Source organism: Felis catus, chromosome C1 (assembly GCF_018350175.1).
Source record: "Felis catus isolate Fca126 chromosome C1, F.catus_Fca126_mat1.0, whole genome shotgun sequence".
Classification (NCBI taxonomy): Eukaryota; Metazoa; Chordata; class Mammalia; order Carnivora; family Felidae; genus Felis; species Felis catus.
Genome location: NC_058375.1, coordinates 5,910,173 through 5,932,070, shown reverse-complemented (window position 1 = coordinate 5,932,070; position 21,898 = coordinate 5,910,173). Strand labels below are relative to the sequence as shown.

Genomic DNA, 21,898 nt, shown 5'->3' with positions numbered 1-21,898 from the left:
TGCTCAGTACCGGATGGCTCGTTAGCTGCCAAGAGCAGCAGCTTTAATCAGCCATGGCTCCGTGCTACTGAGTCTTGATGTTTTATTTTACCCTAATACTTCAAAAATGTTTATACGGTAAAGTACACATTTTAAGTTTACATTTTTATAAGTTTTGATAAATGTGTTTGACCCTTAACAAGGCAGGGAATATTCCCACCAGCCCAGAAAGTTCCCTTAAGCCACTCTCCTCTCAAAGCCTCCCACCCCGCAGCAACCACTGTTCTGATTTCTCTCACCATAGATGAATCTTGCCTGTTCTAGAAATTCATTCATATAAACGGAATCATACGGTCTGAGCTTTCTGTATCCCTGGCTTCTTTTACTCAGAATTTAATGTTTGAGACTTTTTCTCATGAGGTCCTATGTACCAGTACTTCTTTCCTTTGTATTGTTGGGTAGTATTTCATCTTACAAATATACACTGATTTGGGGCGCCTGGGTGGCTCAGTCGGTTGGTCGGCCGACTACAGCTCAGGTCATGATCTCGCTGTCTGGGTTCGAGCCCCACGTCAGGCTCTGTCCTGAGCGCTCAGAGCCTGGAGCCCGCTTCTGATTCTGTGCCTCCCTCTCTCTCTGCCCCTTCCCTGCTTGCTCTCTGTCTTTCTCTCTCTCAAAAATAATAAACAATAAAAAAAAATTAAAACACAAATATACAATGATTTGTTACCCACCTCCTTATTGATGGACATTTGGGTTGTTTCTAGGCTAGTTTGAATAAAAGCTGTTATGAACAACAACAAAAAAGTACAGAGAAGGAAACAAAAATAAAAAAGAAATTAATGAGGAATAAAACAGTAAAACTAATTAATGAGATCCTTAAAAAATTTTAATATCTCGTTAAAAGTGACATTATGACCAACTGGGATTTATTCCAGGAATGCAAGGTAGGTTCACTATTAGAGACTCTGCTAATATCATACACCATATTATTAAATCTAAGGGGGGAACCTCCATATTTCCAAAGCAATGATTATTTCTGAAGTTAGTATCATATTTAATAGTAATACCTGAAAGACCTTTCCACTGAGATCAGGATCAAGGCAAGGGTGCCTGTTTCCATTACTTTCCACATTGTGTGAGAGGTTCAGTATTAGTTTTAAGAAAGGATAGAAAAGAAGTAAAACTGTGTTTATTTGCAAATAACAGATAACATACCTGGAAAGCCTTAGAGAACCAATGATTAAACTGTATCAAATAATAAAGAATGCAGTTCAGTAGTGGGATATGAAATTGATATACAAAAACCAGTACCTTTCACGCGGTCACATAGAAGAGGACATACCAGTGAGTGACCTCATTCATTACAGTTACATGCTTATTTGTCAGATGATGTGCTTCTGTTCCTGCTGCTTCAGGCTTTTCCAAAACCATTTGTGCTGCTGTCCCCATGGAACATTTGGCAGTGTCTTTAGAAACTCTTAATTGTCACAGTGTGGTTTGGGGGTGCGATGGGGTAGAGGTCAGGGATACTGCTAAGTACAGGACAGTCCCTGACAACAAAGAACTATGCAGTCTAAAATGTCAATAGTGCTGAGATTGAGAAACTCTTTCCTAAAGAAAGCATACTTGATTTCCAATGTCTGTGTTTAGAATTGCAGGTTGGCAGTGTTTTTATAGGTTCAATGAATACATCAATTAATTACTTAAGTTGAAGGGTAAACTTGAATGTGAATAATAATGAAGAATAGTGAAAGAGGAATCACTTTCCTTTAGTTAGGGACAGTGATGGAAATAACTTATTTTGTGTAGCACTGAATAGTGTATAAAGTTTCATAGACTCCTTGTTTGATCTCCTCAATAGGGATTAGTATAATAGGTGTTCCTATCCCTGTTTAACTGATGAAGGAACTAGCCTATTTTTTCTAGGTGTCAGGGACTAAATCATGTCAGATAGATGGGTAGTTAGTTGCAGAGTGAGTGCATTGTTTGTTCATCTGTAAAAGTGATCTTTGCTGCTTTTTCTTTTCTGGAAGGTCATTTTAGTTCTAGCTACACACTAGAGGGAAAAGTCCTGGGTATACAAAGTTGATTCCTAGTCCGTATTCCTAGTGTAGCTTGTTACTTACAAATAATTGCTTCCCATGGAACTTTCCGCGGTGATGGAGATATTATATAAATGTGTTGTTCATTATGGTAGCCACTAGCCTCATGTGATTATTTAAATTTACATTAGTTGAGATTAAATAAAATTTTAAATCCTGTTCTCTTCAGTTGGACTAGCCTAGCCACATCTCAAGTGCTCAAGAGCTGTGTATTATGTTACTGGTAGTTCTCAAAGAAATGTCAATAAATCTCAAGCACTTTTGTTAAATTGTTAAAATGGAGGTTGTTTGAGCCCCATCTTAGTGTCTGCCTATCACTGAGGTTTTGGTCACAGTTACTTAAGCTCTATTGGAAAGGAGGACATTGTTTTTCAAGTCCTTGGTGGGAAGCGAATGAATGTCATCTCCAGGTTGCTATTCCTCGGCTAGCTTCTTTCTCTAACACTTTGGCCATTAGCTGGTGTGTATTTGTTAACGCACCAACTTACGGAGTCCTTATGAGAATGGAATACCTACCTGGTCAAGTGGTAGGAGTTCATAGCCCCGGAAGCATATGCACGTGCTGTTGATTCTCCGGTTCCATCTACTGTAATCGCAGCCCTTGGCTTCCACTTGATGTTAAAGTTCCCTTCTGTGACCACGAAGGGAGTTGCTGAAAACCCCCCTGCCTCCTTGGGAACGCTGGAAATTCTCCCAACGTGTGTGTGCGCGTGTGCGCATTTAAGGAGTTTGGTGGTATTACAGAGTTTTCAGCTACATTTTTGGTTTTAAATTTTGTTGGTAGATGAACCTGAAAACCTTAATGCTGTTTATTTGCAATATTTTTGTGGGAAAGTGTTTTTCCAACCTACGATCTTTGAATGTTATCTGAGAATTTGGGAAGTGTGTGTTTTTATGTATTAAAGCCCATCTGTATACTTAAAAAATTAAAGTCTCTCCGTTTTAATTTGCAAGTCAGTTTACTTCTTGAACATTTAAAGAGAAGAAAAATATTTGACAGCTATACATTTTGCTTATAGCAAAGTAGCAGGAAGAAAAGTCCCATTTTTACGGTTTAGAAAGGCTTTAGGTGGTTTTTTTGGTAAAGTAATTTAACTATGGTTTATTTTTCCTGCTGTGTCTAGTTTCATATCCTTTTATCATGGTCCCACCCTCAATTTACCTTTATGGTTTAGTTGATTTTACTCCATGGCTAAGATGCTGAGGTACAAGCAGTGAAATTGTGAAGTTGGTTGAAGCAGTCCTGACACACACAAAAAAATATTGGACGTTTTCTGAATTGATAAATATGGAGTCTGTAGCCATATTCTACGTGTTTTTAGAGTAATGTGGATTTAGTTGCGTCTTCCCCTGCCTCTTTCCCTCCGATAGTGTGTTGGTTTGCAAAGCAGTTGAGGGTGATACTAATAATGTATTTTTTACATTTGTTTGTTTTCAGAGGGAAGTGTAACATCTCCCATTTTTCTGACATATTTGCTGCTAGAGAGTTTAAAGCTCGAGTGGATTCATTTTTCTACATATTAGGCTACAACCCTGAGACCAGGTAAGTGAGTCACTTGGCCCCACTCAGTGAGAACTTCGCTTTTCTATGTGCATGCGCGTGCGTGTGTTTGCACATTTGGGCATGTGCCAGTAAGATGAGAAAAAACAGCTTCGAAACCCAAAGTGAACCTCTTTGGAAGGAGTTCTAATTAACGTCACCGGTGTCTAAAGTGGCTTATTGTTTGCTCTTGATTTTATTAAGAAGAAAAGGAAAAGAGAAAATTTGGGTGTAGAGAGGCAAGGTAAAGATGTGTGTTTAGCTGATCTGTGTTTTGAACTTACTGTGAATTGGCAGATTATTTCCCTAATGCACATTGTGTCAAACCTTTCGTGGTACCGTATTGAACACACACTAGGATGTTACGGAGAGTGTGCTGGTTGTCATCTGTTTTACTCATTTAATAAAACCCCAGGAACACTCACAGAAATATCTTTAGTAAGACAACTGGTATGAGAGGGATACATTCGGTTCTCAACCATGTTGGTAAGATCTATGTAACAGGTAGAGTTATGACTTTTAAAATGAGAAACAATAGAATCAAAATTTAATAGAAAAAATTCCTAGTGTCTGTAATAGATTATAGTTTAACTTAGCACATGGAAGAAGTTATTTAAGAGCATATGCATTCATTTTTATCCTGTATCAATCATGCAACTACAGGAACTACAGATTTAAAAAGTACAGGAATGTTAGCAGATGATCAGGTTGTCAGTGCTTGGGACATCTGAGACATCATCTCTAGATACGAGAATTTAGAAAGAAATAAAAGCTGCTTGGCTGAAGGAAGTTAGTGGAAGAACTACTTGCAGGGTAATTACAATGTAGGTATTTTTTATTTTTAGTGAAAAACTTTTCCTAGAGGATGCTGAGAAATCATATGTAAAAATTAGAAGGTTACTGTTTAGACAGTCAGTCTAGGATTAATGAAAGGCCACGTGTTCTTTGTTGTCATTATAAGAAGCTGCGTAAAGCTCTAGTGAGGCATATGTGTTCGTGTCTGTCCCTTTGTATTTTGTAGACGAGAGCTACAGGGGTGATAGTGTACTGAATGATCACCTTTTTTACTTACCTTTATTTTCTTTAGAAAACAGTAAATTTGAGCTTTTATTTTCTTTTTCAAAAGTATGCCCTGTTCCAGCGACAGAGAAGCTGATCCGTGATACTATTTTAAAGCATCCTGTATTTCAGAATGTTTATTTTTACATATGCATTTTTTTTTAATTTTTTTAACATTTATTTATTTTTGAGGTAGAGACAGAGTGTAAGCAGGGAAGGGGCAGAGAGAGAGGGAGACACAGAATCTGAAGCAGGCTCCAGGCTCCGTGCTGTCAGCACAGAGCCCGACGTGGCTTTCACAAACTGTAAGATCGTGACCTGAACTGAAGTTGGACGCCCAACCTACCGAGCCACCCAGGTGCCCCTAAATATGCATTTATTGACTGCCTGATCATTCCTTGGATTTCTGTCTAGATACAAAGGAGTCCATGATTTCAGTGATGCCACATTTATTTAACTATTTGGTGGGTAGTTGTCATATGGCACGAGCTAGATTGTGTCACTGAGTTGACTAAATAGCTTTTGTGTTTTAAATGATTAGCTCTTGGGTTCGTAACAACCAAGTTTATTTTTTACTAGTTTTGGTTATATGTCTGTTTTTACTGAGTGCTTATTAAAAGTGATATTATGTAACTTAATGTGTAAGTTAGAGACTCACACAAGTTCTGGTCTCATTTTTCATTGGGTGTTGCTGGCAGTCATTCAGAGTGATTCTTCCCATCGGTTGGGTTTTAAAATCTGGCGGAGGTGTGCCCTAGACGGATGTTTCTCTCTCGTCTGAAAACCCAGTTCAAGGACGTGCCCATGGCGGTGCATTAGCAGGGTCTGCGTCCTGGGTCACTTCTTTTACCGCTTTGACTTCCTGGCTGCCATTTGTTCATTTCTGTGCTTGTGTTCTCCTTGTCCAGCTTGTGCTTGATGTGTTGTAGGTTTTTGAGGGGAGGTGGATGAATTAATTGAAGTGAAAAAATACTTGAATTTCTATTTATAAGTAAAGATGGTAGCAGATCTCACACTCCTCACGAAGGGAGTGTAAGGATCTGCCCTAGCTCCCCGGGTTCCCCCTGAATTCCACTTGATGCTTCTGAGGGGCTGGCCGTGCAGTTCCCACAGCTGCTCGCGTGGTCACAGAGGGTGTACTTGAAAAGGAGTGTAGAAAACTCTGTTTTCCCCACCTGGCTTTTGTACGAGCTGATCCTTAGAATGCTCTGGCTGCATGCCCTTGCAGAATTTACCTCTGCTTGCGTCTTTGTCTCAAGTCTCTGAGGGATGGGGCTGTGGGAAGAGTGGGCTTTGGTGGGCTTCTCCCCCATGTGAATGAGCGGGCCTAGCATGCCGTCTGGCTGCATTTGCTGTGTGCTCTTAGTGCCCGGGGCCATTTGAAGAGGAAACATCAAACCGTTTTCTGTCTGTGAGTGAGACCACATGTGGATGCGGCTGCTGCAAGTTACAGAATGGGGATTCTGTGACTGCACATTTGGGACTGTCCCCTCTCTTCAGAAAGGAACTTTCAGGAACTTGAAGTGAGCGGTTGAAACTGAAACTTGAGATGGGATTGTTTATTTCTCCAAGCACATTTCCTGATGGTAGTTAGAGGATGATTTACACAGTTGCCATAATTTATTTAGCGTATTAGCCCGCACTGAAAGTTTGGAGTTTTTTTCATGTTTATTGCATAAATTTTTTTTAAGTCTCATTATTTGGCTACTCTTTAATTTTTCCCCTAACCTGGTTGTTGTGGCTCTACACATTTCGCCTTGTCAGGACCTGACCTTTCCGGACTTTTAGCGAGAGAGAGGGAGAGGGAGAGGGAGAGCAAGAACAAAGAAGCATGGGAGAGAGGAAGAAGGAGAGAAAGAACGTCAAGCAGGCTCCATGTTCAATGTGGAGCCCAGTGCGGGGCTTGATCTCACAACCATGAGATCGTGACTCTAGCTAAAATCAGGAGTCGGATGCTTCACCTGCTGAGCCACCCAGGCGCCCCAGACTTTTTGGTTTTGATGGGATTACTTTGTTGAATACGTGTATGTGACGGTGGGAGGCAGACTTTTCTATACTCTTTGGTTCATTGCCTTCAAAGTTCGGGGTAATTAGCATGGAATTTTTATTATTTTGAAATTCTGTGTTTAATTCTGACATCCTCACTCAATTCTGAAATCTGAAAGCTCTGAAAATCAAAAAATGTTTATGCTGAGTTTGGTGCGGAAGCTCATTGGATGGTCATACTTGGCCTGAACTGAGATGAGGCTATTTATATTGAGTTAGTTCACTTTGTGTGTTTGTACAACTTTTACTGCAAAAGTACCAACGTGATAGAATAGGGGATCATTGCTCAAACATTGCGGGGTGTTACATAGTATATGGTATATTTGTTATAGTACCTTTCTAAATCCAACAAATTCTGAGTTCTGAAAATCCTCTGACCCTTAGGATCTTTGGTAAGGGATGGTGATACTGTATTCTTGTTAGCCATGGCACTAAAGGAACAAAACTTACTTGAGCAAAAAAACTGGGGACAGATGTTGCCAGTGTTAAGTAGGGTGCAAGCTGCAAGGGTCTGACTACTGAGAGGCCTGAAGTTTGAACCAGCAGGTAGTCAGGCTTGGCTTCTGGAGCCCGTGGTGACCTTTCTGTGCTCAAGCAGTGTGTGCTTTTGCTCTGCGAACAAGATTCAACCAAATTTGCTTCTGCAGTCAGCATATTCTGCAACATAATATCATTATTTCTCATTTTGTTTGAAGGTTCTAATCCAAAATCTGATTAGAAAATAGTTAATATATTAATTTCAGCTCAAAAGTCTTAATACATAAAGCCAGTTAGACCTTACAGGCGTTTGCACAAAACAGCAGTATTCTTGGCATGAACTAAAGTAGTTGGTCTTGACTTATTAAAAGAGATGATTATAATCTGTGGTCATAGGGACATGGCTCCATTCATCCGTTTATTGTCCTTAGTTGCGTTTTTATTTATCCAGTATCTCGTAGCCATCTAATCTGACTACTTGATCTTTTGTTAAGACCGACTCCCCTCTTGGACCCAGGCAGCCTGCGTTTTGATCCTGTGCTGCCCCTTTTTCTTTGTGTCCAGGGGTAAGGTTTGTACTTCCTGGGCTTTGTTTTTACCTCATTAAAATGGGGGTGGTAAAAGCTACCCTTTAGGTTGCTTTAGTAAACTGTCAGGTTTTTTTGTTGCTTCTTGGGAATTGCAAAAATAATTATAAATTTTCTTTTCAAGACAAGGTTGAAAAATATCAGAGTTTTTTTTTTTTTTTTTTTAACCCCATACAATGTTAAATCCAAAAGTGAAACATAAACTACTTCCTAAGACGTCTTGATTCTACCAAGTAGACCATTAACCATCTGGTTGATTGTACTCACATATGGAAGTCTGAACACTGGGGATTTTTGACTCTGCGTAGAACGTTGATTATAAAATTCTTCTTGAAAATATACAACAGTTGCTAAAAATGAAAGATAATTTCTTCATTGACTCTAGTGAAACTGACACAATAAGTATAGTGAATATTTGCAAATAGTATTAAATGTGAGATAATACATTCTATGGTCAGAAAATTTCAGTGCAGAATCTGAGAGAACCAGAATTGGAAAAAAAAAATTTTATTAAGAAAAATATTTGAGTTTTTTTTAAAAGATTTTATTTTTAAGTAATCTGTACACCCAGTGTGGGGCTTGAACTTACAACCTTGAAATCAAGAGTCTCACACTCCACTGACTGAGCCAGGTAGGCACCCAAGAGCTTCTTATAGTAAATGAACCTGTCCCCCTATATAGCGTTCAGGTTTTATTGCATTTCGGGGTGTCCTTTTCCCCATACTACCATCTTCTCACCTCTGCAGCTTCAGCCTGTTGCTCAATGCCTTTTTCTTTTTTTTTTTTTTTTTTTAATTTTTTTTTTTCAACGTTTATTTATTTTTGGGACAGAGAGAGACAGAACATGAACGGGGGAGGGGCAGAGAGAGAGGGAGACACAGAATCGGAAACAGGCTCCAGGCTCCGAGCCATCAGCCCAGAGCCTGACGCGGGGCTCAAACTCACGGACCGTGAGATCGTGACCTGGCTGAAGTAGGACGCCCAACCGACTGCGCCACCCAGGCGCCCCATCTTTTTTTTTCTTTTAAACTGTACATTCTGGCCTTTTCTGGGCATACCTTTCATTGGTTGGAAAACTTCTAAACTTCCTGCCTCAGGCCAGTGAGTGAGGCGGGGCAGGGAGTAATGGTGGAATTTCAGTAAGAACAAAAGATTCAGTAGGGTCCATTCGAGAGGAGATGCCTTTATCTTTAAATTATGAAGCATGAATTTTCCCAGGAACCAGTCCATTTGTTTCCCCTTGCTAAATGAGTGTTCTTTACGTCACTAAAGTACATTTAGGGAGAGTGAAGAAAACATATCAAGTGTAGCATGTTGTATTGATGGTCACTGATCTGTTACCCTCCCCCTCATACTGCCTTAGAAAAGTATCCTTGGTCTCTTTAGAGACTTGCACTGTGGCATGAAACATCTGATTGTAGTTGTGCTCTTTGCTTTGTGATAAAGGAGTCTTCTCTTGCTATTCAGGTGGAAAACAAATTGAGGGCTCAGATCTGATCCAGGAGAGAATGTCTATGAACAGCCACCTGTGCCCTCTTCGCTTTTTTTCTTTTCTTTTTCTTTTCTTTTCTTTCTTTTTTTTTTTTTTTTGCCAAAAAATTTTTAAAGCAGTGTTGAAGCTTAAGGATTATTACCATTATGTTTGGCAGCAATCATAAACTCAGACACTTGCAAGGACTTCTCTTTAATCTCTTTCCAACAGACAGTGGCAATAATGTTACCAATAATAGCTACAGTTAGTGAGTGCGACTGTGCCCAGCAGTGCTCTGAGTGTTTTGCTTGCATAACTTACTGCACTTTGTTATGAAGCAGTCTCTGCCTTCAGAAGAGTTGCAAGTATAGTAGAAAACCTTAGTTTCTAACGGAACCATTTGAAAGTATGACATCACCATGAGGCCGTATCACACTCTAATACTTGGTGTATTTCTTATGAGCAAGGGCATTTTCTTATACAACCACAATACAGTCCTCCACCTCAAGAAATTAACACTGAAATATTACCATGGAATCCACAGACCCCAGTCAAGTTTTAGCAGTTTGGTTAGTAAAGACCTTTATGAAAAAGGATCCAGTTCAGCGTGATGGATTTTGTTGCCTTACAACTGGTTCGTCTGTGTGGAGTAGTTTCTCAGTCTTTTCTCTTACTTCATGACCTTAGTACTTTGAGACTATAGGGTATTTTGTAGACTGTTCCTCAGTTTACATGGGTGCTTTTTCCTTATTAGATTTAGAGCCTGTATCTTTGACACGGATAGCACAGAAGTCATGTGTTCTTGTTTTTTACTTCTTGTCACGTAGTATATAATTTTAGTTTGTCTCCTTGCAGGGAGTGTTCACGTTGATCACTTGAATAAGGTGCCAGGCTTTGTAATTGTAAAATTTCTCTTTTTCCGTTTATAATTAATGACTATTTTGTGGGAGGTTGCTTTGAGATTGAGTAGATAGCCTCTTCCTCATGAAACTTTCAGTTTATTAATTTATTTGCACTAGGTTGATTGATCGCTTCCTATTTTTTTTAATTTTTATTTATTTTGAGAGGGGGAGTGAGCATGAACAGGGAAGGGGCGGAGAGAGAATCCCAAGCAGGCTCTGCATTGTCAGCCCAGAGCCTCACAAACTGGGAAATCATGACCTGAGCTGAAATCAAGAGTCAGATGCTTAACCGACTGAGCCACCCGGGTGCCCCTTTGGCTTCCTGTTTTATTCAGTTGTTGATAATCTGTTACTATGATTCATTTTGGGGGCAAATTGTTGCAGATTATGGAGGGCGATACTTAGAAACCAACCAACCAAGAATGCTACTTAGGGGTGGTCGTTGCTTTGTGTCACTGCTGTCAGGCCTCCGAGGAGACGGCCAGGGGGTGGGAGGGCATGGGGAGACTGAGATGGAGACTCTGGACTTTCACGTCTGTATTTCTGGACTTCAGTGGGTGTGTATCCATGCTTTCATACCAGGTTCTCCAAACCTAATCCCAATACCACAGGGGTCCTGCTAGCTTTTTCCTTATTTCTAATTCTCATCTTTAACAGTGAGAAACCTTGTTTCGGGTTCCTGAGTATCTTTACTTCAGTTTCCTATCACTGACTCTGCTCTCTCCCTCACATGGGTGAGTTTTGACATGCTCAGCTGTATCTTTAGTAGATTTAGCATTTGATATTTCTTAGCATGACCTCAAGGAACCAAATTTGTAACATTTTCTTTTTAGAGTCTGTGGGATAATGCTCACTCTGTACTCGATCGTTTAATTCCCATAAAAGTTCAGTGCGGCTGACATTACCTTTATTTGACAAATGAGAAAATTGGTATGATATTAAATATCTGCCTAAGGCATGCAGTTAGTAAACAGGAAACACCGAGCCTGTTTGACTCCAAAGCCTGTGCTTTCATCATAGATTGATTCATATGCAACCTAATTTTCTTCTGGCTTTGTTGAAAGATAGCTTTAAGCTTTCCTAATGAAGAAAAATATATGTACTTGCTAGAGAATAACTTGACAAATAAAAAGTTAAAGAAACAAACTGAAATACATAATTCTTTAATTCATGTTTGTGTTTTTTCTTTCACTGTACATCTGTGTGCATGTTTATATGTGTATGAATATTTTAAGATTATAAATAAAATACTGTTTACATAAATATACATATAATTATGTATTCCTTTATTCATTTTTTAAATTGTGAACATAGTACCATGTCAGTAAACATTTGTAATGAGCACCATATCTACCATCATGTGGATGTGTCATAATTTATCTATTCCCATATTGTTGAACATTTATGGTTTTTGCAGTATTTAATTATCCTAAATTACATTGTGGCCATCTTTTTTCCGACATAAATCTTTTTTTTTTTTTTTAATGTTTTTATAAATTTTTGAGGCAGAGAGAGATAGAGCATGAGCAGGGGAGGGGCAGAGAGAGAGAGGGAGACACAGAATCTGAAGCAGGCTCCAGGCTCTGAGCTGTCAGCACAGAGCCCCACGCGGGGCTCGAACTCACAGACCGTGAGATCATGACCTGAGCTGAAGTTGGACGCTTAACCGACTGAGTCACCCAGGCGCCCCTGACATAAATGTTTATACTGAAACCGAAAAGTAACAATCTAGATCTCCTTTATTTCAGTTAATTTGGATTTCAGACATTTTGGGATCTAGTTCTGTCTTGGGTTGTCTTTTCTATTCATCACAGCTCATGGTCTTTGTATAGCTTTTGAGGACAAGAAGCTGGAACTAGGTGTAAATATTTTCTTGTTCACTTTTCCTCTGTTACCGTAGTTGAACTCTGAAGACATTTATGCCAGATGCCAGATGGCAAATGTTGGGCACAATTGAGAGTACATGTATAGTTGGAAACAAACACAGCCCCACTGAGGATAAATGGGACCGTAAAATAGGACAAAAAATCAGATTTGATCATTTTAAAAACCCCTTGCCAGTAAATATCTACCAATGTTGAATAAAATGTAACAGAACATTTGGGGTGCCTGGGTGGCTCAGTCGTTGAGTGTCAGACTTCAGCTCAGGTCATGATCTTGTGGCTGATGAGTTTGAGCCCCGTGTCAGGCTCCTTGCTGACAGCTCAGAGCTTGGAGCCTGCTTTGGATTCTCTGTCTCCCTCTTTCTCTCAATGCCTCCCCACCCTGCTTGCGCGTGCTCGCTCGCTCTCTCTCTCTCTCTCTCTCTCAAATGTTAATTTTTTAAATAGATAAAATACAACAGAACTTTAAAATGCAGAGATGTGCTTGGAGGAGTTAGGAGAAACTGAAAAGTAAAGCAGTAAGCTGATTCTTCAGCAGCCTACAGTGAGAGGAGGTTGGGTCAGAATCTCCTTAATAAGGGGTCTTGTCTTTAACACCCAGCAGGTATAGGAGATGGAGCCTTATTCTCTAGGGACTAGGGAGTTGGAACTGAGAGCCCTCTACCAGGTTAGGGCCATCAAAGGTTTGTTCTTCAGTGAAAGGATGAACGAGGTCATGTATCTGGAATTAGGGGGACGTGATCGAGAAACCTGTTTGAGACTGGGACTCTAAACACAGAAAAGAAAAAGAGGAGTAGAGGGAGAATTTCCCTCCTAAGTCCTAACTTTGGGCCTTGCCTCCATGACAGTTAGGGCATGAATTTACATTCTTGAAAAGTATGAGAACTCTAGGATGAGAAGATAATATAAAAAATGGTCTTGGGGCACCTGGGCGGCTCAGTCAGTTAGGTGTCCGACTTCAGCTCAGGTCATGATCTCACGGTCTGTGAGTTCGAGCCCCATGTTGGGCTCTGTGCTGACAGCTCAGAGTCTGGAGCCTGCTTCGGATCTGTGTCTCCCTCTCTCTCCGCCCCTCTCCCACTCGCTTGTGCACGCACATGCATAGTGTCTCTCTCTCTCTCTCTCTCTCTCTCTCTCTCTCTCTCTCTCTCTCTCGCAAAAATAGGCATTAAAAAGTGGTCTTGAGGGGCATCTGGGTGGCTCAGTTACTTGAGTGTCTGGCTCTTGATTACATCTCAGGTCATGATCCCGGGGTCATGGGATCAAGCCCTGCATGGGGCTCTGCGCTGAGTATGGAACCTACTTGAGATTCTCTCTCTCTAACCATGCCCCTCTTCCCTACTTGCATTCTCTCTTCTCTCTCCCTCCCTCCTCCCCCCCTCCAAATAAAAATTAAAAATAAAAAAGATAAAAGGTATTGTGAAAAAAAAAGTGGTCTTGGGCCATTGAGCTTTGAAGGACACCTGAGAGAAGTATCTGTGAAATTTTTTTCTTTCAAGAACTTGTAGGATATCTACAGATAAAATATCTTTGAATGCCCAACACACTGTTAAAAAATTACAAAATGTTGGAAGAAACCAGGTGCCATCAACTTGAGTCAGATAAAACAAATAGTAAGATACACATACCTGAGAACTTCAACACTAGAGCTATCAGAGAGAGACTGTATGACAAAGTTAAACAAAGTAGAACCTGTATTTCCCTCTCACATAAGCAGAGTTTGAGAAGAAGCAATCGTAGGCTGATCAGGGGCTCTCCAACCAACCCATCAGGGACCTATCCTTAACTTCAGCTTTTACCTCGTGCTCAAGATGCTGATGGAATGGTTGCCATGGCATCCACATTTCAAGCTGGAAGAAAGAGGAAGTGGGTAAAAAATGCATGCTTCCTTCCTTATTTAAAGGCATTTCATTATTTGCACAGGACACTTCCTTCTCTTCTCACTAGACCAAAATGGGGGAGAAAAAAAAAAAAAAACAATCGCCTCTGGCTTTACAGGTGAATTCTACCAGTGTTACAAGGGACAGAGAAAGATGATGTCAGTTCCTCAAGGCATGTTATGAAGCTAGTAAAATCTTTATACCAAAACCAGATCAAAAAGTAAAATTTATAGGTCAGTTCTACTTATGAACATGCATGTAAGATGTTTAAATAAAATATTAGATGATGGAATCTGCAAAGCATTAAAAATCCCATTTGGGTGTATAGAACACAAGACGGTTGGAACAATAGTTTATCTGTTAATATAGCTTACCACTTTAACGTGACGAAGAAGAAATACACCCTCATCTTGATGTTGGAAAAGCATTTGACAGAAGTCAACAGCTAGTCAATATTGAGGGAAGGGACTCTTACCAAAGTAACAGCAGAATGAAACTTCCTTGTTGTGACAGATCCCTTCACCAAAAACTTAAAACAAGCACCATACTTAAAGGCAGAGTGTTGGAAATACCCCTCTAGGATCGGACAGTAAAAGAATAAAAGGAGTCCCAGGTCTGTGAAGACGTGAAAATGTGTCAGGATTGAGGATGAAGAAATGAACCTTTATTAGTACGGCATAGTTATTTTGGCCACGAGAGTCTGAGAAGGCATGTATACTGGTCAGATAAGCCAGGATGCTCGCTGGATACTAGAGCATTATGTGTGACAGCTCCATTTCCAAACGCTACGGACAATTAAAGAATACAGTTTAAACACACTGTTTCTAAACACTTCCCTCCTCTTGATGTGAAGTTAGCACTAATTAAAAGTCAAATAGAATATCTTTTCTTCCCAGCAAGTGTTTTTCTCTAGAGGTGCCCAAATGTTAAATTTTCATTGCTGTTTTTGCTTTACAATTTGTGGTTAGTAAATAAAACATTTTAAACATTTTTGTAGTTTGAGTGAGTAGAAAACTCTTTAAAATAGAACCTCAGAAAGTTCCATGTTATAACTCCTACTTCACATGTGATGAACATAAATTTTCTGCTCACTAAAAGCTACTGCGGTGGACAAAGTGGGTTTTCAGTCCGTTTTTATGTGATAAACCTTTTTAATTTTAGACAGAATCCATTAATATGGAATATTCATTTCACCCACTCAGCTCCCTTTTAACCTATTCATAAATGTGAATTCTTCACCTCTTGTTCGCTAGGGATTAATTGGAGGGATTAATTAGGGATTGTCTCTGAGATCCGGAGACAGTGTGCGTGTAGCCGGGATCACAGGACTTGCGGGAGGACCTCGCAGGAGGCCACGGAAGGAGGCGCTGGGGCAGCCCACGTGAGTGGTGTGTGCGAATGCCTGTAGCCGGCCCGGTAGCAGGTTCGCGAAACGTGGCAGGAATGAGGTTTGGGCAGGTAGGCGGCAGCTGTAGGCAGACGTCGAGTGGGTAAGACAACTGCGGAGAAAACAAGGGGCAGGTTTGAGGGGCTTGGAAGTGCCGAGTAGAGTTACAGGGTGTCCTCCTTGCAAGACAGGGCTCGGGGGCAACAGGGCTGTTTCTAGAATTGCGGTGTATGCTAAAGTGGCACATTGGCTTACTTAAATACCGACCAGTAGTTGTCAGGGCTCCTCGATTTCCTCTGAGGATGAAGAGAACCGATCTCATATTCTGAGGTTGGATTGAACTCGAAGCTGGGTGTTAAGTGATTCAGGCTGGGAATGAGAGCACTGTGGAAGCAGGTGGCCCAGCAGGTCACTCGTTGCCACTGATGTGTCCAGTCTCCGGATGCCATGAGGACTGATGATTGAAGACTCATACAAGTAGTTTTTGTTATATGTATGTCTCACCTGTCAATATTTTTTATATGTAACTCACTGGGTCTCATGTCAGTACGTGTAACTCTCTAGGTCTCTCACCCAGATCACGTGTTAACCTTTTGCAATACTTTATTGTTTTATTCTTACTGATTTTATTTTATGTGTTATTTATCTTTTTAACTTTATTACAGATTTGCCTTCTTTTGTGTTTGCTGTGTTATTCTCTGTATTAACCATCTTTGCTTCATTGTTCTGTTTTCCTTCCCTGAGTTATTTAGGAATGAACTGTAGCATCAAGCTTCTTTCCCCCTAAATGTCTCAATGTGTATTTCTCAGGAACAAGGACATTCTCTTACATAACCGTGGTGTGCTTAGCAAAATCAGGAAAGGTGACATTGATATAATACCATTTAATCTAATATTGTCCACATTTAAATTTTGCTAGTTTTTCTCATATTGGCCTTCACAGTAATGTCCCCCCCGTGATCGTGCATTGGCATTTCGTTGTTTTATCTCTTCAGTGTTCCTTGCCTCTCTTTGTTTTCATAACATGTTTCTTAGCCTTGTTTTGTTTTGTTTTGTCTTGTCATCGCATTAACATTTTTGAGGAGTTAGAAGCCGTTTTGTTGAATTCTTCAGTTCAGGTTTGTTTGAGGTTTCCTCGTGGTTAGACTTAGCTTTTGTAATTTTTGCCAGGAAGTTACTATAAAAGTGGTATTTTGCCCTTCTCAGTGTGTCAGATGTGGTTTTTGTTGTTGTTGTTGTTTTTGAGGTTTAGAATAAGAGATCTGGGTGGTTCCAGTAAAGATGCTTTTGATGCCGTCCTTGCCCCCAAAGAGCCTAACATCTGTCAAGAGAGGTGAGGCACCCCAGGAAAAGGAGCAAGAGGAGAGTGGAGTTCTCTGAGGTTCCCCAGCTGCTCCCAGTAGGGAGGTCCCTCCAGAGAGGAGCTGGTGGGGATTGTGGGCGAGCGGGTGAAATCTGCCTGCGACGGAGAAGACGGAGAAGAAAACGGGAGAGTGGGCCCTGGTGTGCGGCCCGGGCCCAAGGGGAGCCGGGACGGGGAGGAGGGTGTGCGCAGGTGGTGTAAAGGGGACAGAGGGGAAGTGAGTGTCAGCAAGGACAGCAAAGAGGATGCTGAGATAGGCCGGGGCCACCGCTGAGATCCGGTGTTTGGAGGAGAGGTCATGAGGTTTTGATGGCTTGCCCTTCGTGTCTCTCAGGGTATTTGGTGGGACCAGAATCATAGTTTACATTCCTTGACTTGGTATCACAATAACATTTTTATGCTGTGTTTCACAGAATAGTTCCTGTGGTTTTTCAGAAGAATGGTGAATTTATTAAATTATTGTTTTATGTTGATTCCTGCAAGCAAGCATTTTCCATGCGATTCGGTAGTTTTTTTGAAAACACTTTTGCAGGAAATGCTTCGGTGCTCGTATTCGTGCTATTTGACTTCTGGGTTCTAATTCAGTTGCTTTTGTTGCAGAGCGTCTTTTTCTTTAGACTGTTTCTAGTCACACAGTTCTTTGTTTAATTTGAATTTTCTTTTAAATTTTATTTTTAAAGAGAGAGAGAGAGAGAGAGAGTGTGTGTGTGTGTGTGTGTGTGTGTGTGTGTGTGTGTGTGTGAGAGAGAGAGCGGGGCAAAGGGGTGGGGGGAGGGTGAGACAGAGAGAGAGAGAGAAGGGAGGAGAGGAAGAGAAGAGAAGACAAGACAAGAGAAGAGCATCTTAAGCAGGCCCCATGCTCAGCACAGAGCCCAACACTGGGATCATGACCTGAGCCAAAATTGATTGTCAGATGCTCAACTGAATGAACCACCCAAGCGCCCCACCAGTCGCACACTTTTGGGGACATGTTATTTTATATACCAATAGGGAAAGTGGTCTTCCAGACTGTAGATAACTTGCTTCAGGTGCTTGGTCAAAAGCAACACTTACTTAAGTGTATTTGGTATTTCTTGTGTAAATTACATTTTCAGCACAGTGAGAGGGTTTTTTTTTTTTTTATTTAACGTCAGTCTCAGAATATAAGTTTATTTGATAGCAAAAACAGGGATACTAAAGAAATGGAATGGGTCCTCCATTTATTTTAGGAAACTTGAGGACGCTGAGTACTCTCTTAAGCGGGTTTTAATTTCTTCACACCCTGTTATATTTGTGGGAAGCGCAGTTGGCACTGCTCTTTCCTACTCTTTCTGGACCTTTGTGGATTTTCGGGAGTTTCATGGTCTTACTTTCCTTTTTTTTTTTTTTTTTTTAATCATAACTGAGTAATCTTACATAGAATCATCTCTTAGTTTGCAAATGGACACTAAGCTTGCATTTACCTCCAGAGCCAGAATATCTTACGTGGCTGACAGCCCAGTTTGCCTTTGTGCTGGAGGTGGAGGTTGTGGGGAGAGGGCACAAAACGTGTTTTTAAAGATTTTAACAGAAAATGTCTTGGCCGGTACTGTGGACGATACGGATACGTTGCTCAGTATGACGCGGATGGTGTGGCCTTGTTGACGTGGCTTGAGAAATCTTTTCTGATTAAATTGCAAATGAATTTAGCTTCATGGGCAATGCTGTAAACCATTGCCTAGAATTTTGAATCGGGAGACCTCCAGTGAGATTTTTAGACGCTCGAGTGTTTGTGGCCAGGTGTCCTTTGCCCTCTTGGTTTGAACTTTCCTACCCTTCTTAGTGTTACAAGTCCATTCTTCAAGCGAGACATGCCCGACTGGGTTCGTATCTCTTCAGGAAATGTTTTTATTTGTTATTGAGGCAATTTTAGAGCGGCTCGTTGAAGGGAGATTAGGCTCTTTGCACAAAACGCAGCATGCTTCGGCTACCCCGCTTGCTCTCCGTCTACACTGTGTTTGTAGCTGTGACGATACCCAGGACTCCACAGCTCTGCCAGGATCGTTTGTGCGGCCTTTCCCCAAACGTTTACAAAGTTTTCCAGACGAGATTCGTGGGGTGGTTTCCCTTCGGAAGCTACTGGCACGTTTAGAAGTGCGCTGCGGTTTCTGGTCACTCGCCGTGTATATGGTCATTCCTCTCCGTGGACCTTTTGATCTTGTTTCCTCTTGAAGACCCTGCTGTTTAAAACCACAGTGAAAAAAGAAAGCAGGGGCAGACAAAAGTTGCCGCCGCCTCGTCAGGGCAGGGCGGCTGCCTGAAGCCTGTGGACGGTGCGGCTCGCCGGGCTCCCCGGGGTTGGCCGTCTCGGATCCCCTTTCCGAGGCCCCGCTTCCCTGCACACTAGCTTGGTTTGCAGGAGAAGCCGCAGTCTGTTGGCTGGGCTTTATTTACGGAAACAGCAGGGTTGAGATTGATTGCGTTGAGAGACAGTGTATGGATGAGGGAGGGTCACAGCACATGCTCAGTCCTGTCAGAGTGAGGGGGAAGTTTCTGCGTTCTGCGTGAAGGCTTAGGTCATAGCACAAGCTCAGTGAAAGCTCTGTGAGGTCTCTCAGACTGCATGTGCCTCCATTTTGAGTTGTTAGAGTAGAAAAGGGCAGAGTTTTGACAGTAAGTCGAGGTTCAGGGACACAGCTAGACTCACCAGAGCCTCTGTTAGTCATGGATGATCCATTCAGCCCCTGCAGGTAGGCTCTCTCCCTCTGGCCTCACCGGAACAGTGGTGGGTTTGGCTGCTCGTTCTGACTTCTGAAGATGTTTCTGAATCATTTCATCATTCACGGTGCATGTTCCCGAGAGCCTCCCGTTCGGCCCCGGCTGGCCACGTAGGTGGTGTCGCGAGGCCCGAAGTCAGCGCTGAGAACGGGGTCTGCGCGGGGCCGCCCTCGGCAGATGGAGAACCTCGTGGGTCCTGCCGTCCCCGGGCTTCTCCCCTTCCCCGCCCCTCCCCTCTTCCTCTCGGGGTGTAGTTTCCACCCGAGTCCCGCACGGATGCCCGGCGCCGAGCCTGCTTGCCGTCGGGCACCTGCGGGGCAAGCCCGCCCGCCGGCCGTTCCGTTGCCGTGTGGCGGGGAGGGAATGCCTGGGCCCAAGAGCAGCTCTGTTTGGATGTTTTAGGAAGGGTGGTAGGTGGGCAGCTATTGGTTGCTTTGAAGGTGGGTGGAACTTGTTTTGATTGAGAGCCTGTTTGCCAGAGCAAATTATATTTCTTGTGATCTGTTTCTGAGGTCTGGAAATGAAATAGTGTCTACGTTTTGACACACGCAGGAAGCAGTTGTGGATTACGGTCGCGACATTATCACCTTAAAATGGATTTTTTTTTTAGACACGTTTTCTCTTGCTTCAAAAGGAAAGAACCCGTTCTTTTCAGAGCTTAGGGAAAATGTCTTGGAAATTAAAAAAAAAATTGTACGCGGTGACGTGTGTGAGAGAAGTTAAGATTCCAGGTATCGTGTTTATATTGATTTTGTTTGTTTCAGCAGAAGGTGGCATTTGTGGTGTGTGTGCATTTTGGTGGGTGACGTGTGAATTCTGTAGGAGAAGAGTAAAAAGAGGCGTTGAGGAGAAGGTGGAGCACTGACCGGGCCAGTTTCTGTGCCCACCGCTCGATGGGCCCGACACGAGTCTTTTCTGGGAGGGGAAGTTACGGTGTTTTTGTGTGTCCCGTGTGCGGCCAGGGCTCAGACAGACGCCTCTCATCACGGTGAACGTAGGGAGCCGGTCACACTACTCAGATTTAGGAAGGTTGAATTCTTACCCAGATAGTACGTGAAGTTTGTGGGTGATATTAGTTGTCCCTCTTTGGTTCGTCTCCCCTTTTTTCTTCAGACGAAAGTTGGAAAAAATGTTTGAAGTGACACTTAAGTTACTGTGCGTCTGTGAGGATGAATGGAGGAAGTACGCGGTAGGGAGGAACGGACAGCTGGAAGATGCCCATAGGATAGGGAAGCAATTCATGGGCCACTGATGACGCGGGGAGAGATTCCGAGCGTAAGCTGTGCGTCGTGCACTGTGAACGTGGAGCCGTGCGTACTCACCTCTAGTCGGAGGAGGCCCCTGATTTTGGTAGAAAGTTGTAAGGAAGGCGAGGGTGAATTCTAGCCACTGGCCGTATTGCTCAAATACGATCTGGCTTCCAGCAGGTTCAGTTTGGGGATTGTGATTAAGGGGATGAATTAATTGTACAGGGATAATTTGGAGTAGTGCATTTATCACTATTTTTGATCTTTTTTTCCTGTTGATACCAGGACTGTCTTCCCAGTGATCACATTTATTTGAACATTGCATTTGGGAATTTGGGGCACTTTTTCCCCATACCACGTAGTGTTGCTTCTGGAACTTGTCTCATTTCACTCCATTCAGAATACTCTTCCTTTCTGCTTTTCTCTTGTAAGCCTAAAATTACCCTCTCTCCGGACAAGAGGATCTAGGCCCCGAGGCACTTAACACCCAAGACTCGTTTCAGAAAATCCTCGTTTGAGTCAGGAGAATACTCGTCCGGAAAGCAGTTGTGGAACTGCCTTTCTGTTGTAGGGTCTCCAGGTCTTCAACTTTTTTATGTTTAGCAAATAAAGCGTGAATTGGAAGCTATGCTCAGGAATCAGCTCCGGTCAGGTTCCTCCTGCTGGCCCGGCCAGCCTGGCCCGGCCTAATACAAATGTGCACTCGTGAGCTCGTGTGTAGCCGCCTAGTCCGATGGCGAGGACTCGTAGCTACCACTGCTGTCCAGAGTCGGATTTTTGTGTTTCAGATCAGGTAAATGGGTCACAAGGGCTGTTCTTTGTGTCGTGTGCGTTTGTTCTGTGTTTTCCTGTCTTGGGAAAATAGAACGTTACTTGTTGACCAGCCATCCCCTGCTTTGGGGTTTCTGTGCTTGTCTGGTGGTGGTAGCACTGAACGAACGGCACACGGAAGGTCATTCTCTTGGTTCCTGAAGCTGCCCAGGGCCCGCACAGCTTGGGCATCGGAAAGATTTTCATTTCGTTTTGGCCTCGGGCTCTCCTCCTGTTGTACTTCAGAGTAGCGGGAAATGTTGGTGAACATGGACAGCATATGTTTCCAACAGAACGTAAAAATAAAAGTTCATCAAAATATTGCCTTGTTTTGGGGCGCCTGGGTGGCGCAGTCGGTTAAGCGTCCGACTTCAGCCAGGTCACGATCTCGCGGTCCGTGAGTTCGAGCCCCGCATCGGGCTTTGG

The 21,898-nt window shown here is 42.4% G+C and overlaps 1 protein-coding gene and 1 long non-coding RNA gene across 2 annotated transcripts in view; one reads left to right on the top strand and one right to left on the bottom strand.

Annotated features, from left to right (window-relative positions):
* RERE (arginine-glutamic acid dipeptide repeats) overlaps positions 1-21,898 on the top strand; it is a 421,706-nt gene that overhangs the window by 262,924 nt on the left and 136,884 nt on the right. Inside the window, 1 exon segment of the mRNA XM_023258065.2 lies at positions 3,523-3,627. Within this exon segment, the coding sequence (XP_023113833.2) occupies positions 3,523-3,627 (105 nt within the window).
* LOC102899303 lies at positions 18,054-21,100 on the bottom strand. Its single transcript, XR_440848.5, has 2 exons — positions 19,345-21,100; positions 18,054-18,877 (listed from the first exon to the last, which is right to left on the bottom strand). It is a non-coding gene; the product is annotated as an uncharacterized LOC102899303 (long non-coding RNA).